The sequence below is a fragment of the Larus michahellis genome, chromosome 15 (genome assembly GCF_964199755.1).
Source record: "Larus michahellis chromosome 15, bLarMic1.1, whole genome shotgun sequence".
NCBI classification, from domain to species: Eukaryota; Metazoa; Chordata; class Aves; order Charadriiformes; family Laridae; genus Larus; species Larus michahellis.
In genome coordinates this window covers 3,573,735-3,596,520 of record NC_133910.1, presented here as the reverse complement: position 1 = coordinate 3,596,520, position 22,786 = coordinate 3,573,735, and the positions used below count along the sequence as shown (strand labels likewise).

The 22,786-nt window shown below is 55.3% G+C and overlaps 1 protein-coding gene across 3 annotated transcripts in view; it reads right to left on the bottom strand.

Annotated features, from left to right (window-relative positions):
• ARRDC1 (arrestin domain containing 1) overlaps positions 1–21,432 on the bottom strand; it is a 37,139-nt gene extending 15,707 nt beyond the window's left edge. For 2 of the 3 annotated variants that reach the window (XM_074608844.1, XM_074608845.1), the window contains exons 1-2: positions 21,223–21,428; positions 3,310–3,420 (exon numbers count right to left, since the gene is read on the bottom strand). In XM_074608844.1, coding sequence (XP_074464945.1) covers positions 3,310–3,420; positions 21,223–21,340 — 229 coding nt within the window. In that variant the 5' untranslated portion in view covers positions 21,341–21,428. Of the gene's footprint in view, positions 1–3,309; positions 3,421–21,222 lie in introns of all 3 variants that reach the window. The other variant, XM_074608846.1, reaches the window with a different exon arrangement.
• Positions 21,433–22,786: the final 1,354 nt, after the last annotated feature.

Genomic DNA, 22,786 nt, shown 5'->3' with positions numbered 1-22,786 from the left:
AGCCCTCACCCCAGGGGGGTCTACATGTGTTGTGGCTTTTTTTTATTTTTTATTTTAAACACACATGGCAGGACCATCCCGTACACGACCGCAGTATTTGTCTGCAGCCGCAGTAACCTCTGCTCGTGGTGCTCGCTGTCCGATGCTGGCTGGGGAAGCAGTCGCGAGCCGGTGGCCAGGCTGGCTCCTTGCTCCTTTGGGTGTCCTTGCTCAGGAATGCTTCCAACTCCCTTAACTCACCCGCACTCTGGGCTCCTGCCGCCACCCACCAGAGAGCATGGCCCAGCTGCACCAACCCTGCCTCAGTTTCCCCACCTAGCTGGGTGCCAGACCAGCATGGAGGCACCCTGGGGAGCACCGGGTGTGCTTCCCCAGAGGCAGCTGCATCCCAAACCACTCCGCTGACAGACACCGGAGCAGCCCATCCCTGCCAAATGCTCTCAGCCGGAGTCACAGGGAAAGGGACAGCTCTGCTTTGAGCCGAGCAGGCACCCAGGGACAGTCCGTCCGTTTGAAGCTCCTTCACGCTCTGTTCAGAAAAGGCCGAGGCAGCTGAGAGCTATTCCTGGGGAGCCTAAAAACGCTGTGGCTGAGTCAGCGCCGAGGCCCTGCCCTGCTGCTCCTGTCCACAAGGCTATTGCAGGACCCCCCTGGCAAACCCCAGCCGCTGCCGCGCTGCAGGGCTGTGCCATGCCAGGACGCGGCAAGGCAGGCAGACAGACAGGCAGAGACAGGCACGCGCAGAGGCAGAGTCACGGAGATTCCCCGCTGCTCCGCCGGCCAGGACATGCATCAATGTCACGGCGAGGGCTGCGACAGCAGACAGTTATCTCGCTTCCCCGCGCTGCAGGATGGAGCGCTGCCAGCCCCAGGGCTTTTGTTTCCATATCCGCACAGGCCAGCCACAGCAATTGCACTGGACACTTTCAAAGCTGTCTCTGGTGGAGGACTCTGGTCCAAAGGCAGTGTTGACACTGCCCTCTCCCACCGACGTCCCATCGCTCGCTCCCCTGCCTCCTTGGGGCATGGGAAAAAGGGCATGGGACAACCATGGCGAGTCCAGGACGTAACTCCTGAGCTTGTACCAGTCACACAAAAAGCAAATGCCCCACAAGCGCTGCCCTTGGCTGCGGTCCCATGCGCAGGGACTGCCCGCCCTCTCCGTATCTGCTTCCTGGCAGCTGGGAGCCAGAGGCTGAGAGCTCCCAGTGGTTTTGTCCACTGTGACACAAAAGGCAGAAGAGCGCAAGTCAGCGACTGTAAGCACCTGGCACGCTGCTCCAGGCTGATTGCTGGTAGTTCACACCAGGTTTCTCCCAGTAACGGCACTGTAGCTTCGGAAGACAGGACAGTACCGACGCTACAGCACACCTCAGTTTTCAAGCACAGGACTCTACAGGGACAGATTTTCCCTTCAATTCATTACATCTCTGGTAACTCACGCACTATGATTTCTTGCCACGCTTGCCTGGAGCTGCGGTGGCTCTGGAAGACTTCAGCTGGCCCGTTTTGTCCCAACCACACCCCAGGCGCGCTGCTGGGCAGCTGCCAGCTGCGTGACCGGCTCCAGTGCAGAGCCAGCAGCCCGGCCCTGATGCCCCAGCCCTGGGCACCCACTCAAATCTCAGGCTGGCAGTTTGCAATACCAGTGGCTTGACAGATAGCAGCACTGCACCGGGCAATACACAAACCTCTGGGTCCCAGAAAATTAAGAGCCAAAAAACTAAGGCTTTCCATGAACAGTTTACGAGCTGGGAATACCAAATTTTGGCCATCTTTGGAATTCAGGCCTTCACAAGGGGACACTACAGAGCCATGATAGCATGTAGCCATCAACGCATTTTCCTTCCAGCCTTCCCAGTGCACACTGGTCCAGCTGTCAAGGGGATGGCTCCCAAGGGCAACCTCACAAGAGCGAGCTGCCGAAGTGGCTATCAAAATCTCCCAGGGGCTGCAAAACCAACAAACAGCACACCCACCTCTTCCCACTCCTCCCTCCTGGCTGGCTTTTGCCCCCTGCTCAGCTCTACCAGGACAGAACGGACCACAATATCACAGCTCTCCCTTGAAACGTTAAATATGAGAAACAAAAGTTGGAAGGTGCATTTCTCAGTGCAGTTCCAGGTTTAAACCTCTGCAGAAGTCCACAAATACTCGCAGCCTCCAGCTCCCAACTCACCTAAGCTCAATAAATGCAGCACCTTATAAAGCCTCTGGGATTTAGCTACCGCGATATTCACAGCTGGGCTCTCTGGCCATGCTCAGCGCCACATCCAAAAGCGGGCAGGAACATTTCTCATTGCCCGCCCAGGCAGTTTACCTCCAACTGCAGCCCCTGGGCTATAAGCCAAGCCAAGGGGCGAGCCAGCCAGCTGCCTCCCTTCTCCGGGACCTGAGAGCAAGCAACGCTCTCTCCAGTTGCTGCGAGGATGAGGTCAGTCTGCCCTCAATGCTGAAAGCTCTGCTAGAAAAATGGCTGAGCTAGCAGAAACTGCCACTTCAGTTTTACCCATTTCCTGTTATTAGATAAAACAGCACCAGAGAGCTGCGCTCCTGCCAGCCTGGGCTTTTGCCACATTAGTTACCGCTACAGCCACTGCCTTCTGCAGGTGAATACTGGCACGTCTTGATTTCAACAGGAGCCAGGGCACAGCATGAATTATTTGTGGTGCGGCTGACCTATTTAACAGCAGAAAGACAGCATTCATTCGAGCCCAGATTCCCCAGAGGCTGCTGGTGTCACTTTACCCCAGAGGATAATAGAACCCTGTCGCTATCTCTGGGCCTCTTGGCTTGCTGGGGGTGCATGCTGGTAACCCTCTAGGCTGTTCCTCTAGCAGGACAAGTGACACCTCCGCAACCCTTTCAGTGCAAACTACTCCTGGCCTGCAACTGGCTTCAATTGACCAGCTTTGATCAGTGTTTTGTGACCGCCATAGACACGCACATAGGAAGCAGAAGAGGGTGAACCCACAGGGTCCTGAAGCAGCAGAGAAGTCGCTGCTGGCAGCCCCGTTTGAGGTCGATCAGGGCCAGAGGATGTGCAAGCACTGTTTGCAGTGTGGCTGCCAAGTTCTGCAGCTATTCAGGACGCCTCTCTGCACAGCTCCTTCTAAGCTCTTCTAGTCTCTAATATTGGCTCCCATCCTCCGTGCACAGGCCAAGGCAGCCTGTGAAGGGGTATTTCACATCGAGAAGATGCTGAAGTCCTGGGGATACACTTCTGTCGACCATCTCAGAATCACCCATCTCTCTCCCAGTAAGAAACAGCACAGCCACAGGTCTCCACCACGTCCTTGCGGACCTTACCTTTGTCTGCCAGCGACAGCGTGCTGTTGAAGTACTGCTCCTCCACGGTCCATGCTGTGTCATTGATCTTGTTAGACACCCCGCAGGATCCAACGCAGCTCACCTTGATGGCTGTGGAGGGGAAAGCACACGCGTAAGCACTGGGAGAAAGTGAAACCTCAGGTTCAGACTTGCTTCAAGTACTGTATGTGGAGTTGCACACGAACAGTGCCTCATGAAAACACACACAGGGTAGAAAAATGGAGCAGAGGAATCAGGTCACACACACTTTCATTTCAGCAGCATTTTTTCCCCTTACTCTCTGCGCTGTTGCACACTCTCTGCTCCCCCAGTGCTATTCCAGCTGTTATCACCACTGAAGCCCTTGGGCTGGCTGCCTCAGACTGTGAAAGCCCTTAACAGCAGTGATTTCAGCTCCCCGAGAGGTAACCCTCTCTAGTTTTCTCTCAAATGAAGCAACATCCCCTCCCAATTTGTGCACCAGCCCCCACACTCGGGCTGAGGGCAGAGACCTTTGTGGCAGCGACGTTTTCCTGTACACTCGGGTATCCCTGTTCAGACAGGGATGAGCGGCAGAGGGCTCTGCTTCTTCTCATCCCACAAAGAGCTGGGCATCCCACCAGCCCTGGGAGGAGAGACGTGTTCGGCAGGAGCCCATCACTCAGCTAAACAAGGCGTATAGCCCTGTGCACAGCAGCAGCAGAGAGCTGAACCCCCCCAGTGCATCACGAACAAGCCCAGCTGCTGCTCAAGTTCTGGGGTGACTTTCCCAAGGCAAAGGACAAACGTGGCTCAAATGACTCTCCTTGCTTTGGGAAGGTCAGACGGCATCTCAGACGCTTCCAGACCTTGCTGCACGGCTTTGCTGTGAGCCCTGTGTCTCTTACAGGAGGAGGAACCCACTCACTCGAAGTGGCGCCTGGCTGCTGAGAAGTAACAGGCTTATCAAGGTGACTGGAGGTCCTGGTGCAGGACAAGCATGAATGGGCAAAGTGGCTTTCAGAAGAGCTGGCCACAAGACATTTTCAGTTAGTCTTGGCCAATTCACAGCAGGTTGAAATCAAGCTCTGATGTCAACACTGGACCACAGAGCAGACAAACATGTCAGACTGGCCTTGTTGCAGAGCAGGAAATGATCTGCGGTGCTACCCCCCACAGGGAGGATGCAGCGGCACAAACTGGGCCTTCAGGGTTGTCCCAGCCTGAACATCTCCTGTCCTGGTTCTCACCAGGTTTTGCAACAGCTTTAATGGATCCCACAGAACTCCCTCACTGAATTTGTCCGGTGAATAGTTCTGCTGGCTGGAAGAGGGCAGGAACTACCAGATAGAGCCTTTTCCTGCTTCACCCATCTGCTCCCCTGCATTCAAGCCGCGTCTCACAGGGAGCATCTCCCTGGGAGGCAGGCGGCCAATTCACATTGGCTTAAGAGCTCTCCCCGTCCCCGCTCCATGCTGATCTCACCATTTCCACCCACCTACCCAAACACCGGGGGCTGCAAGTGATGCTACTTGCAATGACCTCAGACAGCTCTCCAGAGCATCTGCCTCGCCAGTGGGACCATGGCCTCCACGCTGACTCAAGACAGGGCTGAAAGAAACCCAAACCCAGCCCTCTCTGCAGTGGAAATGCATAGCTCTTACGCCAGCCCCCTAACCAGCATGCATTCAGGTGGCATGGGTTCCTCAGGGTTTAAAGTCTCGAATCCCACAACAAAGAACAGCCTCTCCCCATCAGATTTGCTGCAGTACAGCCTGGTCATGATTTTGAACACCAAGGCCCATCCCAAGTGCTGTTTTGTATTCAAGGACAAGGGATAAGCAGCTCCAGATGCCAACTCTCATTAAGCAAACATCAATATAGCAGCAAGGCTGACACACTGACTCGCTTGTTTGTGTCTGCGATGTGCGTCGGCACTTCCGAGGCAGTGGAGGAACAGAGCGTGGCCTGCAACGGGAGCTGCCCGCACCACAGCACACCTGCTCTGAGCTGACACAGGTCCCCTCCCGAAGCAAAGCGTGACACTGAACCCACCTTGCACACCCCCGGCTGACATCCAATCCTCTCTTTTGCCAGGCGGCAGAGCCAAAACCACATAGGGGTTTCAGCATCAGAAGGAGCAGGGAGCGGTTTTAGCAGGGCGGCATCCTGCTTACCTGTGTTCAGTACCATCGGTACCAGCTCTCTTGCTCCCACCTTGGGCTCACCGCCACGTCTCTGGGCTCACAAGGAGCCTGCCCTGCTCCGAGTTAGCCCACATAACTCAGATGGCTCACGTCAAATCAAGCCCAGGCTCAAATGCTCCACTCCCACATTTTCACATAGGAGAAATGAGCAAGAAAAGCCCAACCAAGAGCTGGAGAACATTCACATCCTTCAGGAGCAACAGCCTCTGAACAGGCTCCCCCTCAGCCTCCCTTCGCCACCGAAGTTTATAGATCACCACCATCTGTTGCAACAGCCAGATAAGGGGATGATGGTCTTGAATTCAAGCCCGCTTGCTGCATTGCGGTGCTGAGGCACTCCTGTTCCCGGGAGGTGGGTGGGTGGGCATCTTCAAGCACATACATGCTATGGCCCATCTCCTTTCCCACAGGAGACACTCAGCAACCAAAGGCAGTGGGTTTGCAGCCTGACACTCCAAGCCAGACCTTGGCTGGGGGTCCCCACTGTGATGGTGGGAGACCCCTCTAACCCACCATAAGAGCTAAAGTCAGACCGTATCTAAAACTCTCACTGCAGCTAGCTAACGAGCTCTCCATCACAGGCACAGGAGCTGTCAGCTCCAGGGCTTCTCAATTAACCACCGACATCCGAAACCGGTGTGGCCACAGCCAGCCTGTGCCTACAGAGGAGGGACGGCTCCTGGATGCAGAGCTCCAGGGCTCTTGGGCATCCCAGTCCTGTATCCCCACTGAGGACAGCCCTCTCCAGCCACAATCCTGACCATCACGTACACTGGGGCTGCCATTCCAGGTGCGTGAGGACAACTGAAGGGGCAGAAAGCAACATTTCAAGCCAAAAAGCTTGAAGGCAATTTCACAGCAGTGGAGAAACTCTCTCTCTTACTCTCTACGCTCTCCAAAGTTGCCAGCACGCCGTTACCAGGCACACAGAGTCACCAGATGTAAGACAAGGCCAAGACTCAGGGCAGTTCAAGTAGCAGAGGATTTTTTTACGGAGCATCTTTTCCAAACCTGCTCCAGAAACATGAACACCCCCTGCCTCAGTGGAGGAGAAATGGGATGTACAGCCCCGAGCAGATGAATTGCCCTGCAGCTGGGAGCAGGGCTGTGACTGGATATGGGGATCGCACGTCCCAGCTCATCCCCCAAGGCTCCTGGAGGTGTCATCAGATCCCCAGGCCCCCACAGGGTGGGCGACGCTGGGGGCAGCGGGTCTAGGGCAGCCAAAGAGCCCCCCCATTTCATGCTGCAACCACAGCAGGAAAGCCTGGCAGCAGCTCGGGTTATCCAGGAGGTTTCTGAGGTGCCTGGTTCAACAGCTCAAACCATGCATCTTGTTCCTAACCAGGTTTTGAAGCAACTAACCGCGAAATCAGCCTCTCCACAAGCATCCCATGGGCACAGGAAGACACAGGGGACTTGCCTGGCTGTTGTGTACGGGCTCTTGCCCACACACGGGAGGAGGGACACAGGGCAGGTGATAGGCACAACTCGGGCACGTGGCACTGGGGGCAGCCGCAAGCTCGAAACAGCGTTGGCGGGACAGGTCTGGCAAACTGGCACCAATCAGGGCTGCAGCAACTGGAGCCACCTGAGGTGCAAAGCTTGTCAGCCTGACTGTCGGGAAGCAAAATGTGCAGTCTGAGCCTTTCCAAGGAAAACTCTGTGCCAAACTGCAGATAGAGCAAATAAGAAAACTTTCTACATCAGAACAGACCAGTTCCAGTTATTAGAGACCCATTAAAAATGCCTCTGGAATCCAGTGCGACCAGTGGCCCCAGTTGCCACAGTCCTGCTCCCTGTTTACCCAGGCTGCTTTGAATAAATACAGAAAAAAAAAAAAGTCCAAAAACTGTAAGGGAAGTGGAAGGGGGAGGCAAAGAGCAGCAAGCAGAGAAGAAATGAATTACAAAGCCATGCAGAAGACAAGAGCCTTTCACCTCTGCAGTCCCCCGGGGACTGCGGGAAGCGGGCAGCTTTGCATCCAGCCAGACACATCTTTAGCAACGTGCTGCAGCACATGCCAAACGCTGGAAATAAAAGGAGACAGCTCAGCCATATCCATCTCTGCACGAAGTAAAAATAGAGATGCCAGGAGCTGGGCACGTCTGCCTTCTTCCAAGGTGATTTAAGGAGAGCAGTCATAGACTTCCAGTTACTTTTTCTGGTGACCCAGTGAGGTGCCCTCCTCGTGGCGGGGGAGGGAGCTGGTGTTGCACCTCGGGCAAGAGGAAAGCAGGGGACACATATCTCCCTCCCCTACCAGCAGCAGGTTGTACGTGCACATCCCTGCTTCCAAAATCCAGTCACGTCCTGGGCAGGCGGAGAGTCACCGGCCAGCCTGCACTCGGCAGCAGGGCCAGCCCCAGTCCCAAGTGACCCTCTCCGGCTTCAAGTCCCATCCATGTCACACACCCACTGCAGCGGGTACGGGCAACAGGCAGCAGTGGGGGAAGGAGATGCCGACAGCTTGGTTGGTTTGGGTTTTCTGGGGTGGGGAGGGGAAGCAGCGAAAAGCTACAACAGTCAGGGGTGGCGGCTGTCACATTTGGCAGCAGCTTACGCAGGACAAATGGACTGTCCCGTTATTCTCCTTGCTCTGCAGACGGACAGAGAGGTGACGACTGAGCTCTGAACCGGCACTTACAAACAGCCCTGGGGTTGTGCCAGCTGAAGCCTGCCCGAGTCAGCACACGGGCTCGGCCGTGTCTGTCAGACCCGGGGGGCTCCAGCCATCCCCGCTGCAGGGAAGGGGGTGCCTGGCCCTGTGAATATGGGATGAGATGGACGGCAAAGCCATCCCATGTGTCTGCACTGACCACACACAGCACAAGGGACCGGAGCACGCATTCATAACGGGCTCAGAGGGTACCCAGGGACCGAGATACCCATCGGAAAACTTGTGCACAGCTGGATCCAGATAACAGGAGAGCAGAGGGAGCGAAAGTGCTGTGGGAGATGGGCGAGTCTGCATCAGGTATGTCTTCATTTCATGGAAACCAGCCACAGGAAGCCAAAGCTCCCTTTTCTCATCCCTCTCCATCAGAGCCGCGGCAGGCAGCTATCACCACCTTTTAATTAGATTCCCTCAAGTTGCCATCTGCATGCATGGAGCTGCAGGGACCAAGAGTCTCCTGTGAGCTGGGAATGAGCCACCTCCCCTCTGTCCTTGCAAGCCACAAGGGCCAAAAACAGCCCCAGGAGAAGGGGGTGATGGATCACCCCAAGCCCCAACCACTCCCCGACCGATCGCAGTGGGGACCTGCCCTTGACAGATCGGCTGCCGTGGCAGCAGGAGGCTACCTCAACACACAGTACCACAGCTGGAGGTTGAACCTCTGGGTTCAAGAGACAAAAAGCACAAGTTTTGGTATGCCCTGAGACATTCTGCCCCTGTAAAGCCCCTGCCCTGGACCTGGGTGAAGATGATGGGTTTGGGGGTTACCCACTCTCCCAGCAAAGCAGGACCAGATGGTGCTGGAAAGATGGAAAGCCTAGGAGTCAGCAAGAGCTGTAGACAGAGCAAGTTACTCTCAACCAGTCTGTAGAGACTGGGTAATTCCTAGAAAAGCTCCACAAAAAGTGGACACCGAGAAAGGCGAGGCCCCAAAAAGGAGCAGAATGAGGCTTTCGTACTGATGGCGTTTACACAGAAACGCAGAGGTACAACCCCAGACACAAAGGGCTCGTGTCCTCTAAGCAGGAAGGCTGGAAGCTCACAAGATACACTACTCCCCTGGCACCCAGCCCTCATGGACGAATATACTGAGACACTACTAATTAAACCAACAGCTCCTAATTAATTCTCAGCTGTCCCCATCCTTCTGGGTCTATCCTGTCAGTTTTTGAGACACAAATAGTCTTGGGCATTTCACACGCCAGTGAGGCAAGAGCAGAGCTTACACTGAGCGCTGGAGGCAGCGGCGGGTTTGGCACGAGGTTAACGATTGTCTGGGGAGGTTTTTATCTTCTTCCTTCCCAAGAGCCCAGCAAAGGGGCAGGAAGGGGATTCGGCCTCTAATGTAGAAGGATTTGTCTAAAAAAGTCGTTCAGACGGAAAGCATGAACTCAAACACAAGCCCATAGCCGGGCCCTAGGAAGTGACTTGTCTGGAGCTGACACTCCAGCTGAGTGTCGATGCTGCTGAGCTCGAGCAGCATCTCCCACACCACCAGCACCTCCAGCACTCAGAGGACTTGGCTGCTGCTCCCTGTGACCCAGGGGGACACCCCACCTCCCGCACCCTGCCAGCCCATCGCACAAGTCACACAGCTCTCTTCTCCAAGACTGCGGCAGGCTCCAAGCAAAATACAGTCGTTCCTACAGTTTGACCCATCTTTGTCCCTGCGGGCGATGCTCCTGCCACACACAAGCCCAGCTAGGGCTCAGGGCCACCCTGCAGCCCCCTGCACAGTGTTGTGAGCTTTAGCACCATTTCATCTCCAGAAGCGACCCCTGCTGCTCAGCCATTCCTCCCCCAGGCTGCCACTTGCCCTCTGTGCCCTGCAAGAGACTGAACCAGCCAAATCTCTCAGAGCAGTGGAAGGCACAGTCCCTCCCTTCCTGGCCCTGACCTTTTGGTGAGCTGATTTCCAGGACAGCAGAGCCAGCCCTGCAAGCCCAAGCTCAGCAAAACCCAACCTGAGGGCCAAGAAGGGCCTGTTCTCCCTGGCTGTAGCAACAGGGCTGTATTTACCTCCTGTCAGGCTAAGGCAGCAGGGCCCAGCTGGGTCTCCCACACAACCTGCAGGAAGCCCAGACTCACTCAATGCAGCCCCACGCTGCAAGAAAGCTGGACCAGCTCCCAAACACAGCCTGTAAAAACTCCATCGGTAGCAACAACGGGGGAGTGTCAGCTCTGCTACACGGGCAGAGCGACCCAGAACCATTATTTTGGCTACACATGAGTTATTTTAGCCAGAGTCCACCCCAGCACGAGAAGGGGCATGTCCATGCAGGTAGTATCAACACAACGAGGATGTCCTCACTCTAGCAAACGCAGAGGTGTGTGTGTACCTGTAGAAAAGCACAGCAGCAAATGTTCTCCGAGTCCTCTCCCAGGCAGGTCAACCCTCTCCCTTCTGCAAGCACTTTCTTCCGTCAGGTTGAAAGCAACAGGGAAACCTACATTTTCCAGCTCCTCCCCAAAATCAGGGGTCACCATATATCCCAAGGGAAGAAAGCAAACTCTTGGGCTCCTGTTTAGAACAAACTCCTGTTCAAACTGGAGGCTTTTCCTCCCTTGCAGAGCTGACAGGCTTATTTATAGCATCACAGTGTTTTATCAGCACGCTGGCTGCCCTAGGAGGAAAGGGGTCATCTCGAACATCTGGAACAAAATCCCTGGTTGATCACATTTAACAAGCCTGTCTGTGCACACGTTGGGCTGCGGGTGGAAAAAACTCACCAGCGAACAAGGCCACACAGGCTGCGGGAGGGGGACGGCCACATGCCACAAAGTTTGTGCGTTGGATCTGCCAGTTCTGCTGCCAAAGGCAACCGCAGCTCCTTGGCGACAGGCACGAAACGCCGCAGCATCCGCAGGCCGGACCCCAGTGATGGGCTGCACCCCATCCAGCCCTTCACCCCGATCCCTGCCACGCTGTTGCTGCCACAGAATCACAGAAAGGACTCCTCCAGCATTTCCTTTCTCCAGAACTGACTCTTGCAAAAAAAAGGACAAGTTATTTTGTTTTGAAGCTTCAGGTTGATGTAGGTCCCAGTCACCCAAACAGCCTGGGAAGAGAGCTGGGGAGGAATGGGGTCACTCTGCCTTGAGAGCCCGTAAGGGCAGAGGTGGTTGGACCATAACGGCCGGGCAGCGCAGGGTTTGTGCAATGGGTCTGGCAGGGGTGTACAGCCACAGAACCATCGGTCCGCTTGCCATGCCACCTACCCCAGCCTCCCCACTGGAGGAACTGGAGGCAGGCTGCCAACCAACACACCCACGGGCTTCCTGCAGCAACAGTCCAGGCTGGGCCCCTTGATGATGGCTATAGAGACTCGGGGAAGGAGAAAGTTGTACCTCAAACCAGTGTTGGGAGCCCAAACTCTTGCTCCATCCTAAATAGGTGACATGACCCAGCAGAACCACTCCATACAACGCGTGCTGCCACACAGAGGGCAGGGGTCGGTGATGCCAGCCCTCGGGTCCTCTTGCAAGGAGAGCAACCGAGCACCACCATAGCGTGCTGAGGGACCAGCCTCTTCCTCCCAAGCCAGGATGGCAGATGCAGACAGCCCTGAGCGCTGGGAACAGCCAGATCAGACAGCAGTACAGGAGGCACTGAGGGAAGCTAAGTGTTTGGCAGGGAGCGACAGATCTCACAGCTCACTATGAAAATCTCCATGCCAGCCACCCACCGCAGCCGCACTGACAGCATTCACAGCCTCCTCTCCTAATATCCATCTCTCGGAGTATCAGAGGGGAAATGCAAAGAGGCTGCAGAGGAGCAGAAGGCTGGAGGAGATAGCGGCAGCATTTCACGTGGATCTTCAACCGCTCTGGTGTGTGAAGCCAACTTTCAGTCTCAAGAAACTTATTTCCTTTCCACTTCTCTGGACAGAAATTCAGAAGAACGGACTGATCTGTTGGGAGACTGGTGTGCCTGCCCTCCTTCCAGAGCAATGCTGGAGACACACTTCCCATCAGGCTGCACTTTTACTGGGATGGGACAAAGCTCCAGGCAGGGCCTGCAGCAAGTCTCACGCTAAGAGCAGCTCAGCGTCTTACCCTACAGATCCCAGCAAGTAACACAACCTCTGCCACTGCCTGTGCTCTCTCTTCCTCATCCTCCTTTGGGCACAGAGCTCAGCACAGCTCGGTATAGCCCAGCTCCTCAACTCACCCTTGCCTCGCTGCCCAGAGCCGGTACACCCAGCCCTGCAGGGCTGAGGGCTGCCTACCGACACCGGCACCTCTGAGCGGCAGATGCTGCCAGGTTGGTGCAGAAACACCTCGCGTTTAGGATCACAGTGAGGTCCAAGCAATTTACTCATGATCTCCTGAACAAGGCAGGTCCTAATTTACTGTCATCTTTCTCCAGGGACCTAGGCAACTTAAACTTGCTTTTTTGAGCCTTGGACAATCTCAATTTAAGCAAACTGTGCTCTTCAAAGCCAAACAAGGCTGTACCTATATAGGCAGCCAGAGCATCTTAATCTTTAGTGTTTGGCCCCTAGAAGAGCCCTGTGCGAGGGGAATGCAAGTCCCCAACGTGCAGCCAGGCAAGTGGAGCAGAGCCAGCAGCAAGCCCCAGCTCACAGGAATGCTGACAGGCACCAGGACCTGCCAGCTCTCAACACTTCATCCAGCCAGGGACCACAACCACCCTTCCTCGGGCTGAGCAGCACCGAAAGAGAAGAGAGGAACCTCTTTTTTAATAGCTTGCCCAAACTGAAATAGGTTTCCACCCAGCACTTAGCACTACTTTAGGCCAAAGCAGTTAAGATATTCTGGTACACTTGACTTGGCTGTCTAAAAAAGGAAGAACTGGGCAAGAAACCCCACCGCAGTCTACCACACAGCACTGCAGGTCCCAGAAGGCATTTGCTGGGTGCTTTAAGATCAGTCAGATCTACGCTGTAACTAACTCCCCCTTTAAACTCATTGACAAACTCTTTCCCAGCAAGTGCAAAACCACACACCTTCTCCCACCTCGCTGGCAGAACAAGCTGGCGATTCTCCTGACACAAGAAGCAGCCAGGGAGGCTCAGCTCTCTAATGTCCTGGGAACACACCTCTGTTTGCGACCACCGACAGCTCTTCCCACACCCCGGAGTTCTCTGTTCTTCCCACACCCCGGAGCAGGTTTAACAAGCTCTCCCCCCCAGACAGCTCCTCTGCCCCCTGCCGCAGGAGCATCACCCCTCCACGCTGGGTGCAAAAGCCAGTGCAGGCAGATAAACGGCCGACTGATCAGGTTTCTCTACTTTCCACAAAGAGGTTGATTCACCAGAGCCTACTCCCTTTTCAGACTCTTTCTAAATAAAGGCTTCAAAGAGTTCTGGAAATTCATGCTTAACAGGCTTACTGTAATGCCAGAGCGCAAGGGCTCTTGTGGGCCAGACTCTGCTGCGGGACTGAGTCACGCTCATTTTCTTCTGAGACTCTCAGATACACTTGTCTAGGAGTTAAGGCTCGAACAAGTCCTGTTGGCTGATGCTCATTTTGGCAGATCCTCGCTGCTACCCAAAACATGGCCTGACACAGGTCGCCTGGTATTCTCAGCAACGGCCAGCCCTGCAGATGCAATGCAGACACTCAGGAGAGGAGGTGATGCTCCTCCATCCCTTCCTGGGGCTCCAGGGATGCTCCTGGGCATGAACTCCTGAGTGCTCAGCGAGGAGCACCCACAAAGTCAGCTCAGCACCTCGACAACCAGAAAAAGGCCTGTTTGAGGCTGGACACCCCCCCCCACCACAAGCACCTGGGGCCGAAAGGATTCAGCACAGACAGTATTGCCATAACCAGGCATCCTGAGCGAGCTTTTGTTTCCAAGGCACTGAGAAGGATTAAAGCAGCAAGTTCAGGACTGCTCAGCCATCCTGGAAACAACAGTTTTGGCGTGAGGGGTTGGAGCCTGCGTACCAGGAGAGAAGAGTACGGGGGACAAGCAACCGTGTGTAACTCTGCACTAAGGCTCGTCCACCCTGCCACTGCGCCCCAGGCACTGAACTCACAAGTCAGCAGCTACAATTTGCTGAGACACCTCCAAGTGATTTAGCACTGCTGCAGCTCCCCGGCACGAGCCCGGAGCCAGCTCACCTCCTCCTAAGCAGGGGAGGTTTCAAGTGCCTTTTCCTGAAAAGTCTTCTTTATAAGCAGTTAAGCAACCCTGCATTCCTCCTCATTCCGCCCAGGTACCAGCGCAGGCAGGTTCTCCGGTGGGGAGGCAGGAAGGTGCAGCGTGGGATGGCGCGATGGGAAACCCCTCACCTGCTCCCTGCTGAAGATTTCACACGCCACAGCGAGCTCTCGAGCATTGCTTTCACACGTCTCGGTTGTCAAGAAATCCCCCTCCCCCAGCATCTTCAGAGAAAGCAGCCAGAATCCACTTCATTGTGCATAAGAGCTGCTCCTATGATTTTCTTTCATGCCATTCAATGCAAGCAGCTGGATTCTCTATTTATAGCATGATCATCAGTTTGGAAAAACGACTTATGTTCTTGTTATTATCACAGCACAAGATACATAACAAATCATTGCTATGCTAGGAGTACTACAAGTTGGTAAGTCCTCACGGTCAGCCTGGACACCTGCAGAGGTCCAAGCAGACAGAAAACAGAGCATTCCGGGCTGAGAGCCAAACCCCTGGACCTGATGTTCAGTCCCATGCTGACACACCCCATCCAGAAGGCACCAAATGATACCCATATACTGAGCTCTCCTCCCTAGAGATGTCGCCTTCCGAGCGAGTTTTCTTCAAGTCTTATTGCAAGGTGCATTTGGGATTCAGGCAGGTGCGTTCAGGAGGGATGGACACCAAGCTGCTGCAGCATTGTTACCTCTGGCGTGAGCTGCTGGAGCCAGAACGACCGAGAGCACGGTTCCATCAGCAAGAACAAAGGGTTGGAAGTCATAAGCATTAGCGCTCCAGAAATGATTCATGCTTCTTGGAAACAGCCTTTTCGCTACGGATATCTGATAATTAAGATTAAAGGTGCTGAAAGGTCAGGGTGTTTTTACACTAGGTCTCTCAATAATTCCAGACTGGCACTAGTTTGCCATCCCCACCTTGTCAAGGGGGTCAAAAGCAGCATCCATCCTTACCTCAGGACACCCCCATATCCTCTCCACCGCTATCATCCAGCATCTCAGGGTCCCGAAACACCCACGGAAGTTTGCTGAAGCCATTCAAATTTAACCACATGGCACTGACCACCCTTCTGAACGCAGTACCTGATGCTGGACAAAGCAGTACCTAGCCACAGAGAAGCACTTTCTGGTGAAAAGCCTCTATTCACCACAAAACACCCAGCTCACGCTTGACTCTGTCACCCCATCAGCTAATTTTAATTGACGCAAGAGAGATGGGGGATGTGGAGTTGCTGTTTAAAAGCCATGACAAGGAGGCAGAAGCCTGCGTATCTTTGTGGCCTGAAGCCATTTCACCTCCCCTTTCAGGTCCTAAACATGACGCAGGGACTGAGAGCACACGCAGGCACAACCAAGCACAAGACAAAAATCCACTGACTGGCAGCAGTCTGGTCCTTTGCTCGTTTTCTCCTCTCCTAAGCACTTTGCACTTCCACAACAGAGATCTGAAGAGTGACAGATTTTAAGAGCAGCATAAAGAGGTAATTAACTTCCACAGCAATTCCCATCGCCAGACTTCAGAGGTCACAACAGTAGCCTAAAGGCTGTACCTTGAATATCTCCGCAATCAGCCCTCAAGAAAAGAGGCACCAAACCAAACCCCAGCCCCTGGTGTGCTTGCCAGACTGTTTCAGGAGCATCTGTCGTGAGCAGGAGGAGGAAAGAATTGCCCCAATGCCTGGAAGAGCACCTTCCTCTATGCTTTGGCACAGGTCGGGTTTGCAGCAGCCTTGCAGCACCATCCAACCACCATTTGCCCTTCTTCTCTTGGAAGAGTCCAAACATACCCTTCTCTAGACGGCCGAGGATGGTCTGCATGTCCGTCCTACTCTTCCCGGCTGTGAGAGCCTCTAGCAAGACTTTGCCAAGTCAAGTGGCAGCTATGTGGCTTCTACAGACTTACTTCCTCCTCAAGGATGACTTTCAGGAACAGGTATTCCACAACACGCTATGAGCAGAGCATGCCCATCCATGCACCCACACCTCCCTTGGCAGAGGGGCCGGCCAGAGCCACCACCCTCCCCCTCACCCAAACCTGCCTGCGGGGCCACGCTGAGGATGGGGAGCCGCCTCCGGAGGACAGGGATGTAAACGCACAGATTCCTTGCTTCCAGCCAGGGAGCCTCCCTGCTGCCTACCTGACTCCAGCCCTGAAAGATAAGCTGCATCTCTGCCAGCTCAGCGCCGCTCCAGGGAAGGAATAAGCACTCACACCCCCTTTGTCACACTTGGAAGAAAAACAGACAGACAGAACTCCGCTCCACTTGTTCTCCCATTTTGTTAAACAAGAGCGGGGAGGCCACAGCATGTCTCCTCGCCAAGGAAAAGTGGCAAACAGAGTTTTTCAGATGAGCACAAGTGGTGCACGGGCAGGGGGAGCAGCGCAGAGAGGCATACACTGCAGCGATGAGACACAAAACAATCTCGTGATTAGTTATTGACTCGAGAGGAGTTGCAGCTCTAGCAGCAAGCCAGCCAGGAGAGCAAAAATCCCTCTTTTGTTCCACAGCCTCAGACAGACTTGGCCACACAGCTCCCTGCTGTCTCACTCCAGACAATGAGAAAAGAAAGTTAATCCACTTCCCCTATGGCAGGAGCCATCCAGCCTGCCGGAGCGATGCTGCAGAGCAATACAGGAGCATTCCTGCGCATCAGTGCCAGTCCTGGCACCCACCGCCATGAGCGGATGCCAGACGGCTCAAGGACCTCACCGGGCACTGCCGGTACCGCCAGGGACAGTGACAGCATTGGATCCGCTCCTGCCTTCCAAACTCAGCGGGTGTGGGGGTGCCCTGCAGGCACTGCGCTCTCTTGCCACGCTGCACCCTGAAGCAGAGACCAGCTGTGGGGTCTCTCCCACCCCAATGGTTTATAGGTGACACATGCTGCCAAGCACAGAAATCTCAAATCTACCTTTACAGAAGACAGACTTCCACCTCGGGATAGAGCAAGCTTCAGACAGCTAACCAGGGACAGAACCCAACCTTTCAACATCACTTTCCTAAGCAGCCCACAGCCCTTCTGCAGGAACACCGTCTTCCTCTGTTTCAGAGGTCAAGTGATGCAGAGGATCGTGGCCCACACAGTGTCACCTCTTTTGCCCAGGAAGGACGCATCAGAACCACCTTACATGTTAGCCAAACCCAAGCTTCTTCCCACTGCCCTCCTAGGGAAACAGAAGTCATCTTTTAGTTTGGACATATGACTTGGGATTTGAATGACCTGCTTTTCAACCCCCTTCTTCACCACAGCTTTCTCAGTTCTCTATAGGAGAAGTAAGAATATGTACTGCATTTAAGATTAGAGAAGGAAATCGTTATTTCTGCTCTGCAGAAATGGAAATTATGTACCTGTGTACTTCTAGAGCATGAACAGACGTAGGTACTTGTGTCTGGAGCTTTGTAGTTCGAGGGAGTGAATTTAAAGTCAAGTCATCACTGAATAAACCTGGACAGCTAAATAATAGAGTGGAGAATAGCAAAGTGCTGAAATCTGCTCCAGAAAGCACTTGCAGTTTCTCTACTCCTAGTGACCTGGGAGAGAGGGCTGTTATTTTAGCATTACACTTCTGCCCGCGAGAAGCCTCGCTAAATGGCAGGCGGCAGGACCAAAATAATCTGCACGGCCCCTGGAAGCCGCTGAGTTGAGAGGAAAGTGCTCCAGCACCCCCGAGCAGCACAAGCCTTTGTTCCAGCACGCTCCTGCCAGCGACCGGGGCTGCCTGCCCTGCTCTCCACGAACTTATTTCCCTCCTCCCTCCCCCCAAATTAACTCCATCTCCAGCTGTCCCAGCGCCAGCTTCCTGTTAAGATTAATTATTCTTTGTACGCTCGTGTTTGATGATTTACCCAGCAAGCCAGGCACAATGATTAGGAATTCTGCACTCCCATCAGCGCTCTCCCCGGAGGCTCAGAAGTTTTCAGGAAAGGACCTTCAGCCTGGGGTAGCCACGGGGAGAAGTGTGCCTCCCCAGAAGGTCTGCCTGGGTCACCAAGGGCCAGTTGTCATTTATGACGGTCACCAAAGGCCAGGCATCATTTGTGACACTCGGTCAGCTGAAGAAGATGTGCTGCTGAACAGCCATGACTGCTAATCAGCAGGGCTGGCACAGAAGACAGCGTAGGTGGGAGCATTTATGATCCCGAAAGGTGTGTCTGCAGTTACGCTTTCCTATGACCCAAGATTTCTGGCACGTTTAGCAACGCAGAATGACCTTTGTTTGTTTGTATTGTCCACTTTTCAGAAGGTACAATTTCCAAGAGCTGCTGTGTGAAGTAGTCATCTACAGGCTTGTTTGCACGTGTGATCTCCCAAACCACAACAGGGAGAAGCCACCGCACCAGAACTGGTCCGGCTCAGGAAATGGAAAGCACCAAGCCTCCGTGCTGTGGGCCAGACTGCAACGGGCGAGGACTTTGTGTCTGCTCCTGGGAGCTGTTTATTAGTCTGAAAAGCGACTGCTGGTCACAGAAGGTGCAGGTGTATATACTGTATAAGACAAGTTGATGCCACCCACCTCTCCCCACACCCCAGCAGAAAGCCATAGCATCTCGGAGGTTGTACGATTCCTCTGCTGCCGAGCCCGTGGAGCTCAACAGGGCTGACTAGTCCCTTTAAGACCTCTTTCCAGCAAGTAGTTGCCTGCTGTAACACCAAGAAAGATGTTTCAGCAGCTACCAAGCTGCCTCTGAGGGCGAGACACTTCCTTCAGCCACAAGGAAGGAGCCCATCGGAGGGATCCCCTCCCAACATGGAGGGTTTAAACACCAGAGACCATAAGATACAGGGCAGCAGAGAGGACACACAGCAAAGAGTCACCTTGCGCTCTGTAGCTGTTGGTGTCACATCCCAACGTGACTTATTTGGGCAGTTCAGACCCCAGTTACGGAAAGTGTCTGCCCCAGCCAGTGAAGCCAATTTGCAGGGACCTCAGCCCAAAACAGCTGCTCAGGTCACTTTTGCACAGAAGCACAACAGCCACAAACAACCCACCTCAGATTTTGGCTTGATGCTTCTGCCAGTTCTCCCTAGAGATCTAGAAGCTGCCCCAGCTTCTCACCAAAATCCCTACATTTGCATCAAACACCAGAGAGCAAAACCCCTCCTGGCTACAGGACCAATACTTACATCTGACCCCAAAGTTTCAGAGTCAAAGCAATAAGGAAGCAGAAAGAATGTCCAGAACAAAGAGACACCCTCCTCCTTCCCCGCAACAACCAGTTGCAGCACACCGGGAAGCAAAGGAGATCTGGCGTAGAGGAGAACCTAGCAGCTCTTCTCCAAGATGGGAGTTGTGCAGGCAGCAGCGAGGTGTAACCGTGTCCAGCCCCAGCCAGCTGGGCAACACAAGGGCCAGCACAACTGAGACCTCCAAGGCCAAACGTGCTCATATCACCCAAGAGGCACCTTCAGGAACAGGGGTGGAAGTCAACACGATAGGCTGAGGGTGGAAGTCAGCCACACTTCGTTAAGAACGTTTTTGCTGGAAGAAGTACGGCTGCGAGTACCCTCCAAAGAGATGAACGCTGGATGCACAACTGTTTTGCTCTGACAGGAGTTAAACAGGCTACAAGTCTGTGCTTGTCCTAGATATTTTTTTTCCTGAGGAAGCTTCCAAAAAGCTGTTGCAGACAACTGGGAGAGGTGCTTGCAAAAGCAAGACATAGGCAAGCACAGGCACCATCTCCCAGGCTGATGTCTCTGTTTCTGAGGCTTTACAGTCTATATTCTTTGGTCTTTTTTCCCCCCAATAATTTGTTATAAAGGAAGAAGCATGCACACAGGAGAAGCAAGACAACCTCAGGGAAAACAGCACATCAGTTTGCCTTTCCACGGCACTGAGCACAAAACTAACTTGTAAACGCAAATCACTTCTCTAGGGTGGGGGAGCAAGTTCCCAGTTTGGAAGATCTAAACCGAGCAGCTCGATTTCCCCGAGTCCATCCCCATCCCTCCGCCCTGAAGGACTGCGCCCGCCACCAACATGGCCTGGGTCTCCCTGGGAGTAACAGCCACCCACATGCCCCGATACCCCCCGCACCACGAACGCTCGGAAACCGCCAGTGCCTGCCCCGTGGGCAGGTACTCTCCCTGCACACACAGGACCACGCGCTCAGCCTGGACCTCTCCCAAAATGGTACTTCCACGACCCAAAACATTCAAGTTCATTCAAGACGTTACGAAACGGTTGCTCGCTGTGGTCCGTGCTTGCAAATGGGCGGGCACCCATCTTGCTGGGGCAGCCGCCAAGCCGGGACACCCCATCGCCCACCCCCTCCCAGCGCCCTGCTATAAAAAATACACATTTCGGCACCCCAGCAGACACAGGAGCACCAGCGCCCGGCGTTCAGGGGCCACCGCCGCGGCGATGCCGGCAGCCCAGGGAAGCCACAGGGCTGTGGGAAAGGCTGGACGTGGGGACCAGGCTCCTCCGGCTAGCCCAATGTCACCACCCCAGGGACCCACCAGCTTCGGAGGCTCCTGTGAAACAAGCCTGTGCTGGACTCTCTTTTGGGGGGCGGAGGGGGGGGTGGTTTTGGGTTGTGGGGTTTTTTTTTGTGTTTTTTATGAGATGGGAGGAAGAAGTAAGAGGAAGCAGAGGAGGAAATAATTCAGCAGGTTACTCCTGTCCTGGCAGGACGAGGAGAAGCGAGGTGCAAGCCCCCAAGGCCCCCGTCCCCAGCGCCGGGGGAAGCGGGGGGGAACCCGTCTCCTCCCCGCGCCCCCCCTCCGCCCCGGCACCAGCTCCACGGACCCCCACAGCCCCCCTCGACCCCCGGGGCACCCGCACCGCCCTGGGGCCCCGCGGACAGCGGGTGCCCGGCCCGACCCCCCCTGGCCCCGCCGCCCGGGGGAGGCGGGCAGGGGGCACCGCCGTGCCGGGAGGCGGCGGGCAGGCCGCGCGCTCACCTCGGTATTGCAGCGAGCCCGAGAGGCGCACGGTGACGGTGCCGGCCAGCGGCTCTCCGGGACTGTAGACGACGCGGCTCTCGCCGAGGCGGATCTCGAAGAGCTGCACCTTCCCCATGGCCGCGCCGTCCCCACCGGCCCGGCCCGCTCCGCCGGCAGCGCTACCTGCCGCCCCGCTCAGCGCCGAGCCGCGCCGGCCCGCGACGTCCCTGCCCCGGCGGGGCCGGCTCCGCCCCGCCCCGCCTCCTCCCGCCCCGGCCCGGCCGCGCCGTGGGGCCGGGGCGGGCCCGGGCAGCTGGTGGGGCGGGGCTGGGAGGGAAGGAGCCGGTTGTGGGTCCAGGTTGTGCTGTGGGGGAATGAGGCGGTTGTGGGGCCAGGCTGTGAGGGAAAGAGCCGGTTGTGGAACCGGGCTCTGAGGGAAGGAGCCCGTTGTGGGTCCTTCGTGTGAGGGAAGGAGCCAGTTGTGGGGCTGGGTTGTGAGGGATGGGGTAACTGGTGGGGTTGGGCTGTGCTGTGAAGGAAGGGGCAGGTTGTGGGTCCAGGCTGTGAGGGAAGGAGCCAGTTGTGGGGCTGAGCTGTGGGGGAAGGAGCCGGGTGTGGGGCCTAGCTGTGATGGAAGGAGCTGGCTGCCCCAGCATGGGGCCATCTTGCCTCCTGGTGCTCCCTGCTCCCTCTAATCTGATCTCCTCCCTGTAATTCTCCCGGCCCAGCTGTCACCTCTCCCCCCTCCTATTTTTATAACCCCAATCGCTTTAAGAGTCCAGCGAGAGGCAAATACAGGGGGCCCGATGGCTGCCTGGGAGCAGGGCTGGGGGGTAAATGACAGCCCCATGCTCTCTGCAGATCAGCGGGGTGAAGGTGTCTGACCCGCCTGGGATGTCCTGGGGGACGAGCAGCGGGCTTCCCTCCATCACACTTTCCATGTCCCCCCTCAGCACTGTGTGACCGAACAAAAAACGTGTGTAAAACCCACGCCAAACACAGCGCTGGGGAGAGGCACCTCCTGGCGAGGCCTCCCGGCTGCATACACAGGCAGAATGAATAAATACAAACTGAGCTGTTTATCTGTAGAGCACACCCAGCCCGGACCCAGCCGGACAGACAGACGTCCACCCACGGACCTGTAGTGACGCCAGCCCAGGCACACGGGGCTGCAGGACCATCCGCGTCGCAATATAAACCCCCTCATAAAGCACCAAAGGAGTTTGTGTATTCGCAGCGCACAGGGCGCCTGCTGGGAAGCTCTTCCAGGCCCTCCCTCCTCCCGCATTTAAAAGCTACCTCTTATTTTTCCAGCCTGCGTGTAGTCACAGGCAACGTACGCCCCTGTGGTCCTGTGCCAAGGCTTTCAGCAGCTCATCTCCTCCCGCGGGGCGTACCCTGGGATGCATCCGCACACCACTCTCCTTGTGCTGCCCTTAGCTTTTGTTTTGCCAGGCTACGCACGCTGCTTTTCTCATCTCTTTTTTTGTAAGACGAGCCTGCAGCCTCTTTCATCAGCCTCTGCAGCCCCTGTTTAGCTCTGGCAGCAAAACCAAATAAACCGGGGAAGGGGGCAAAAGCA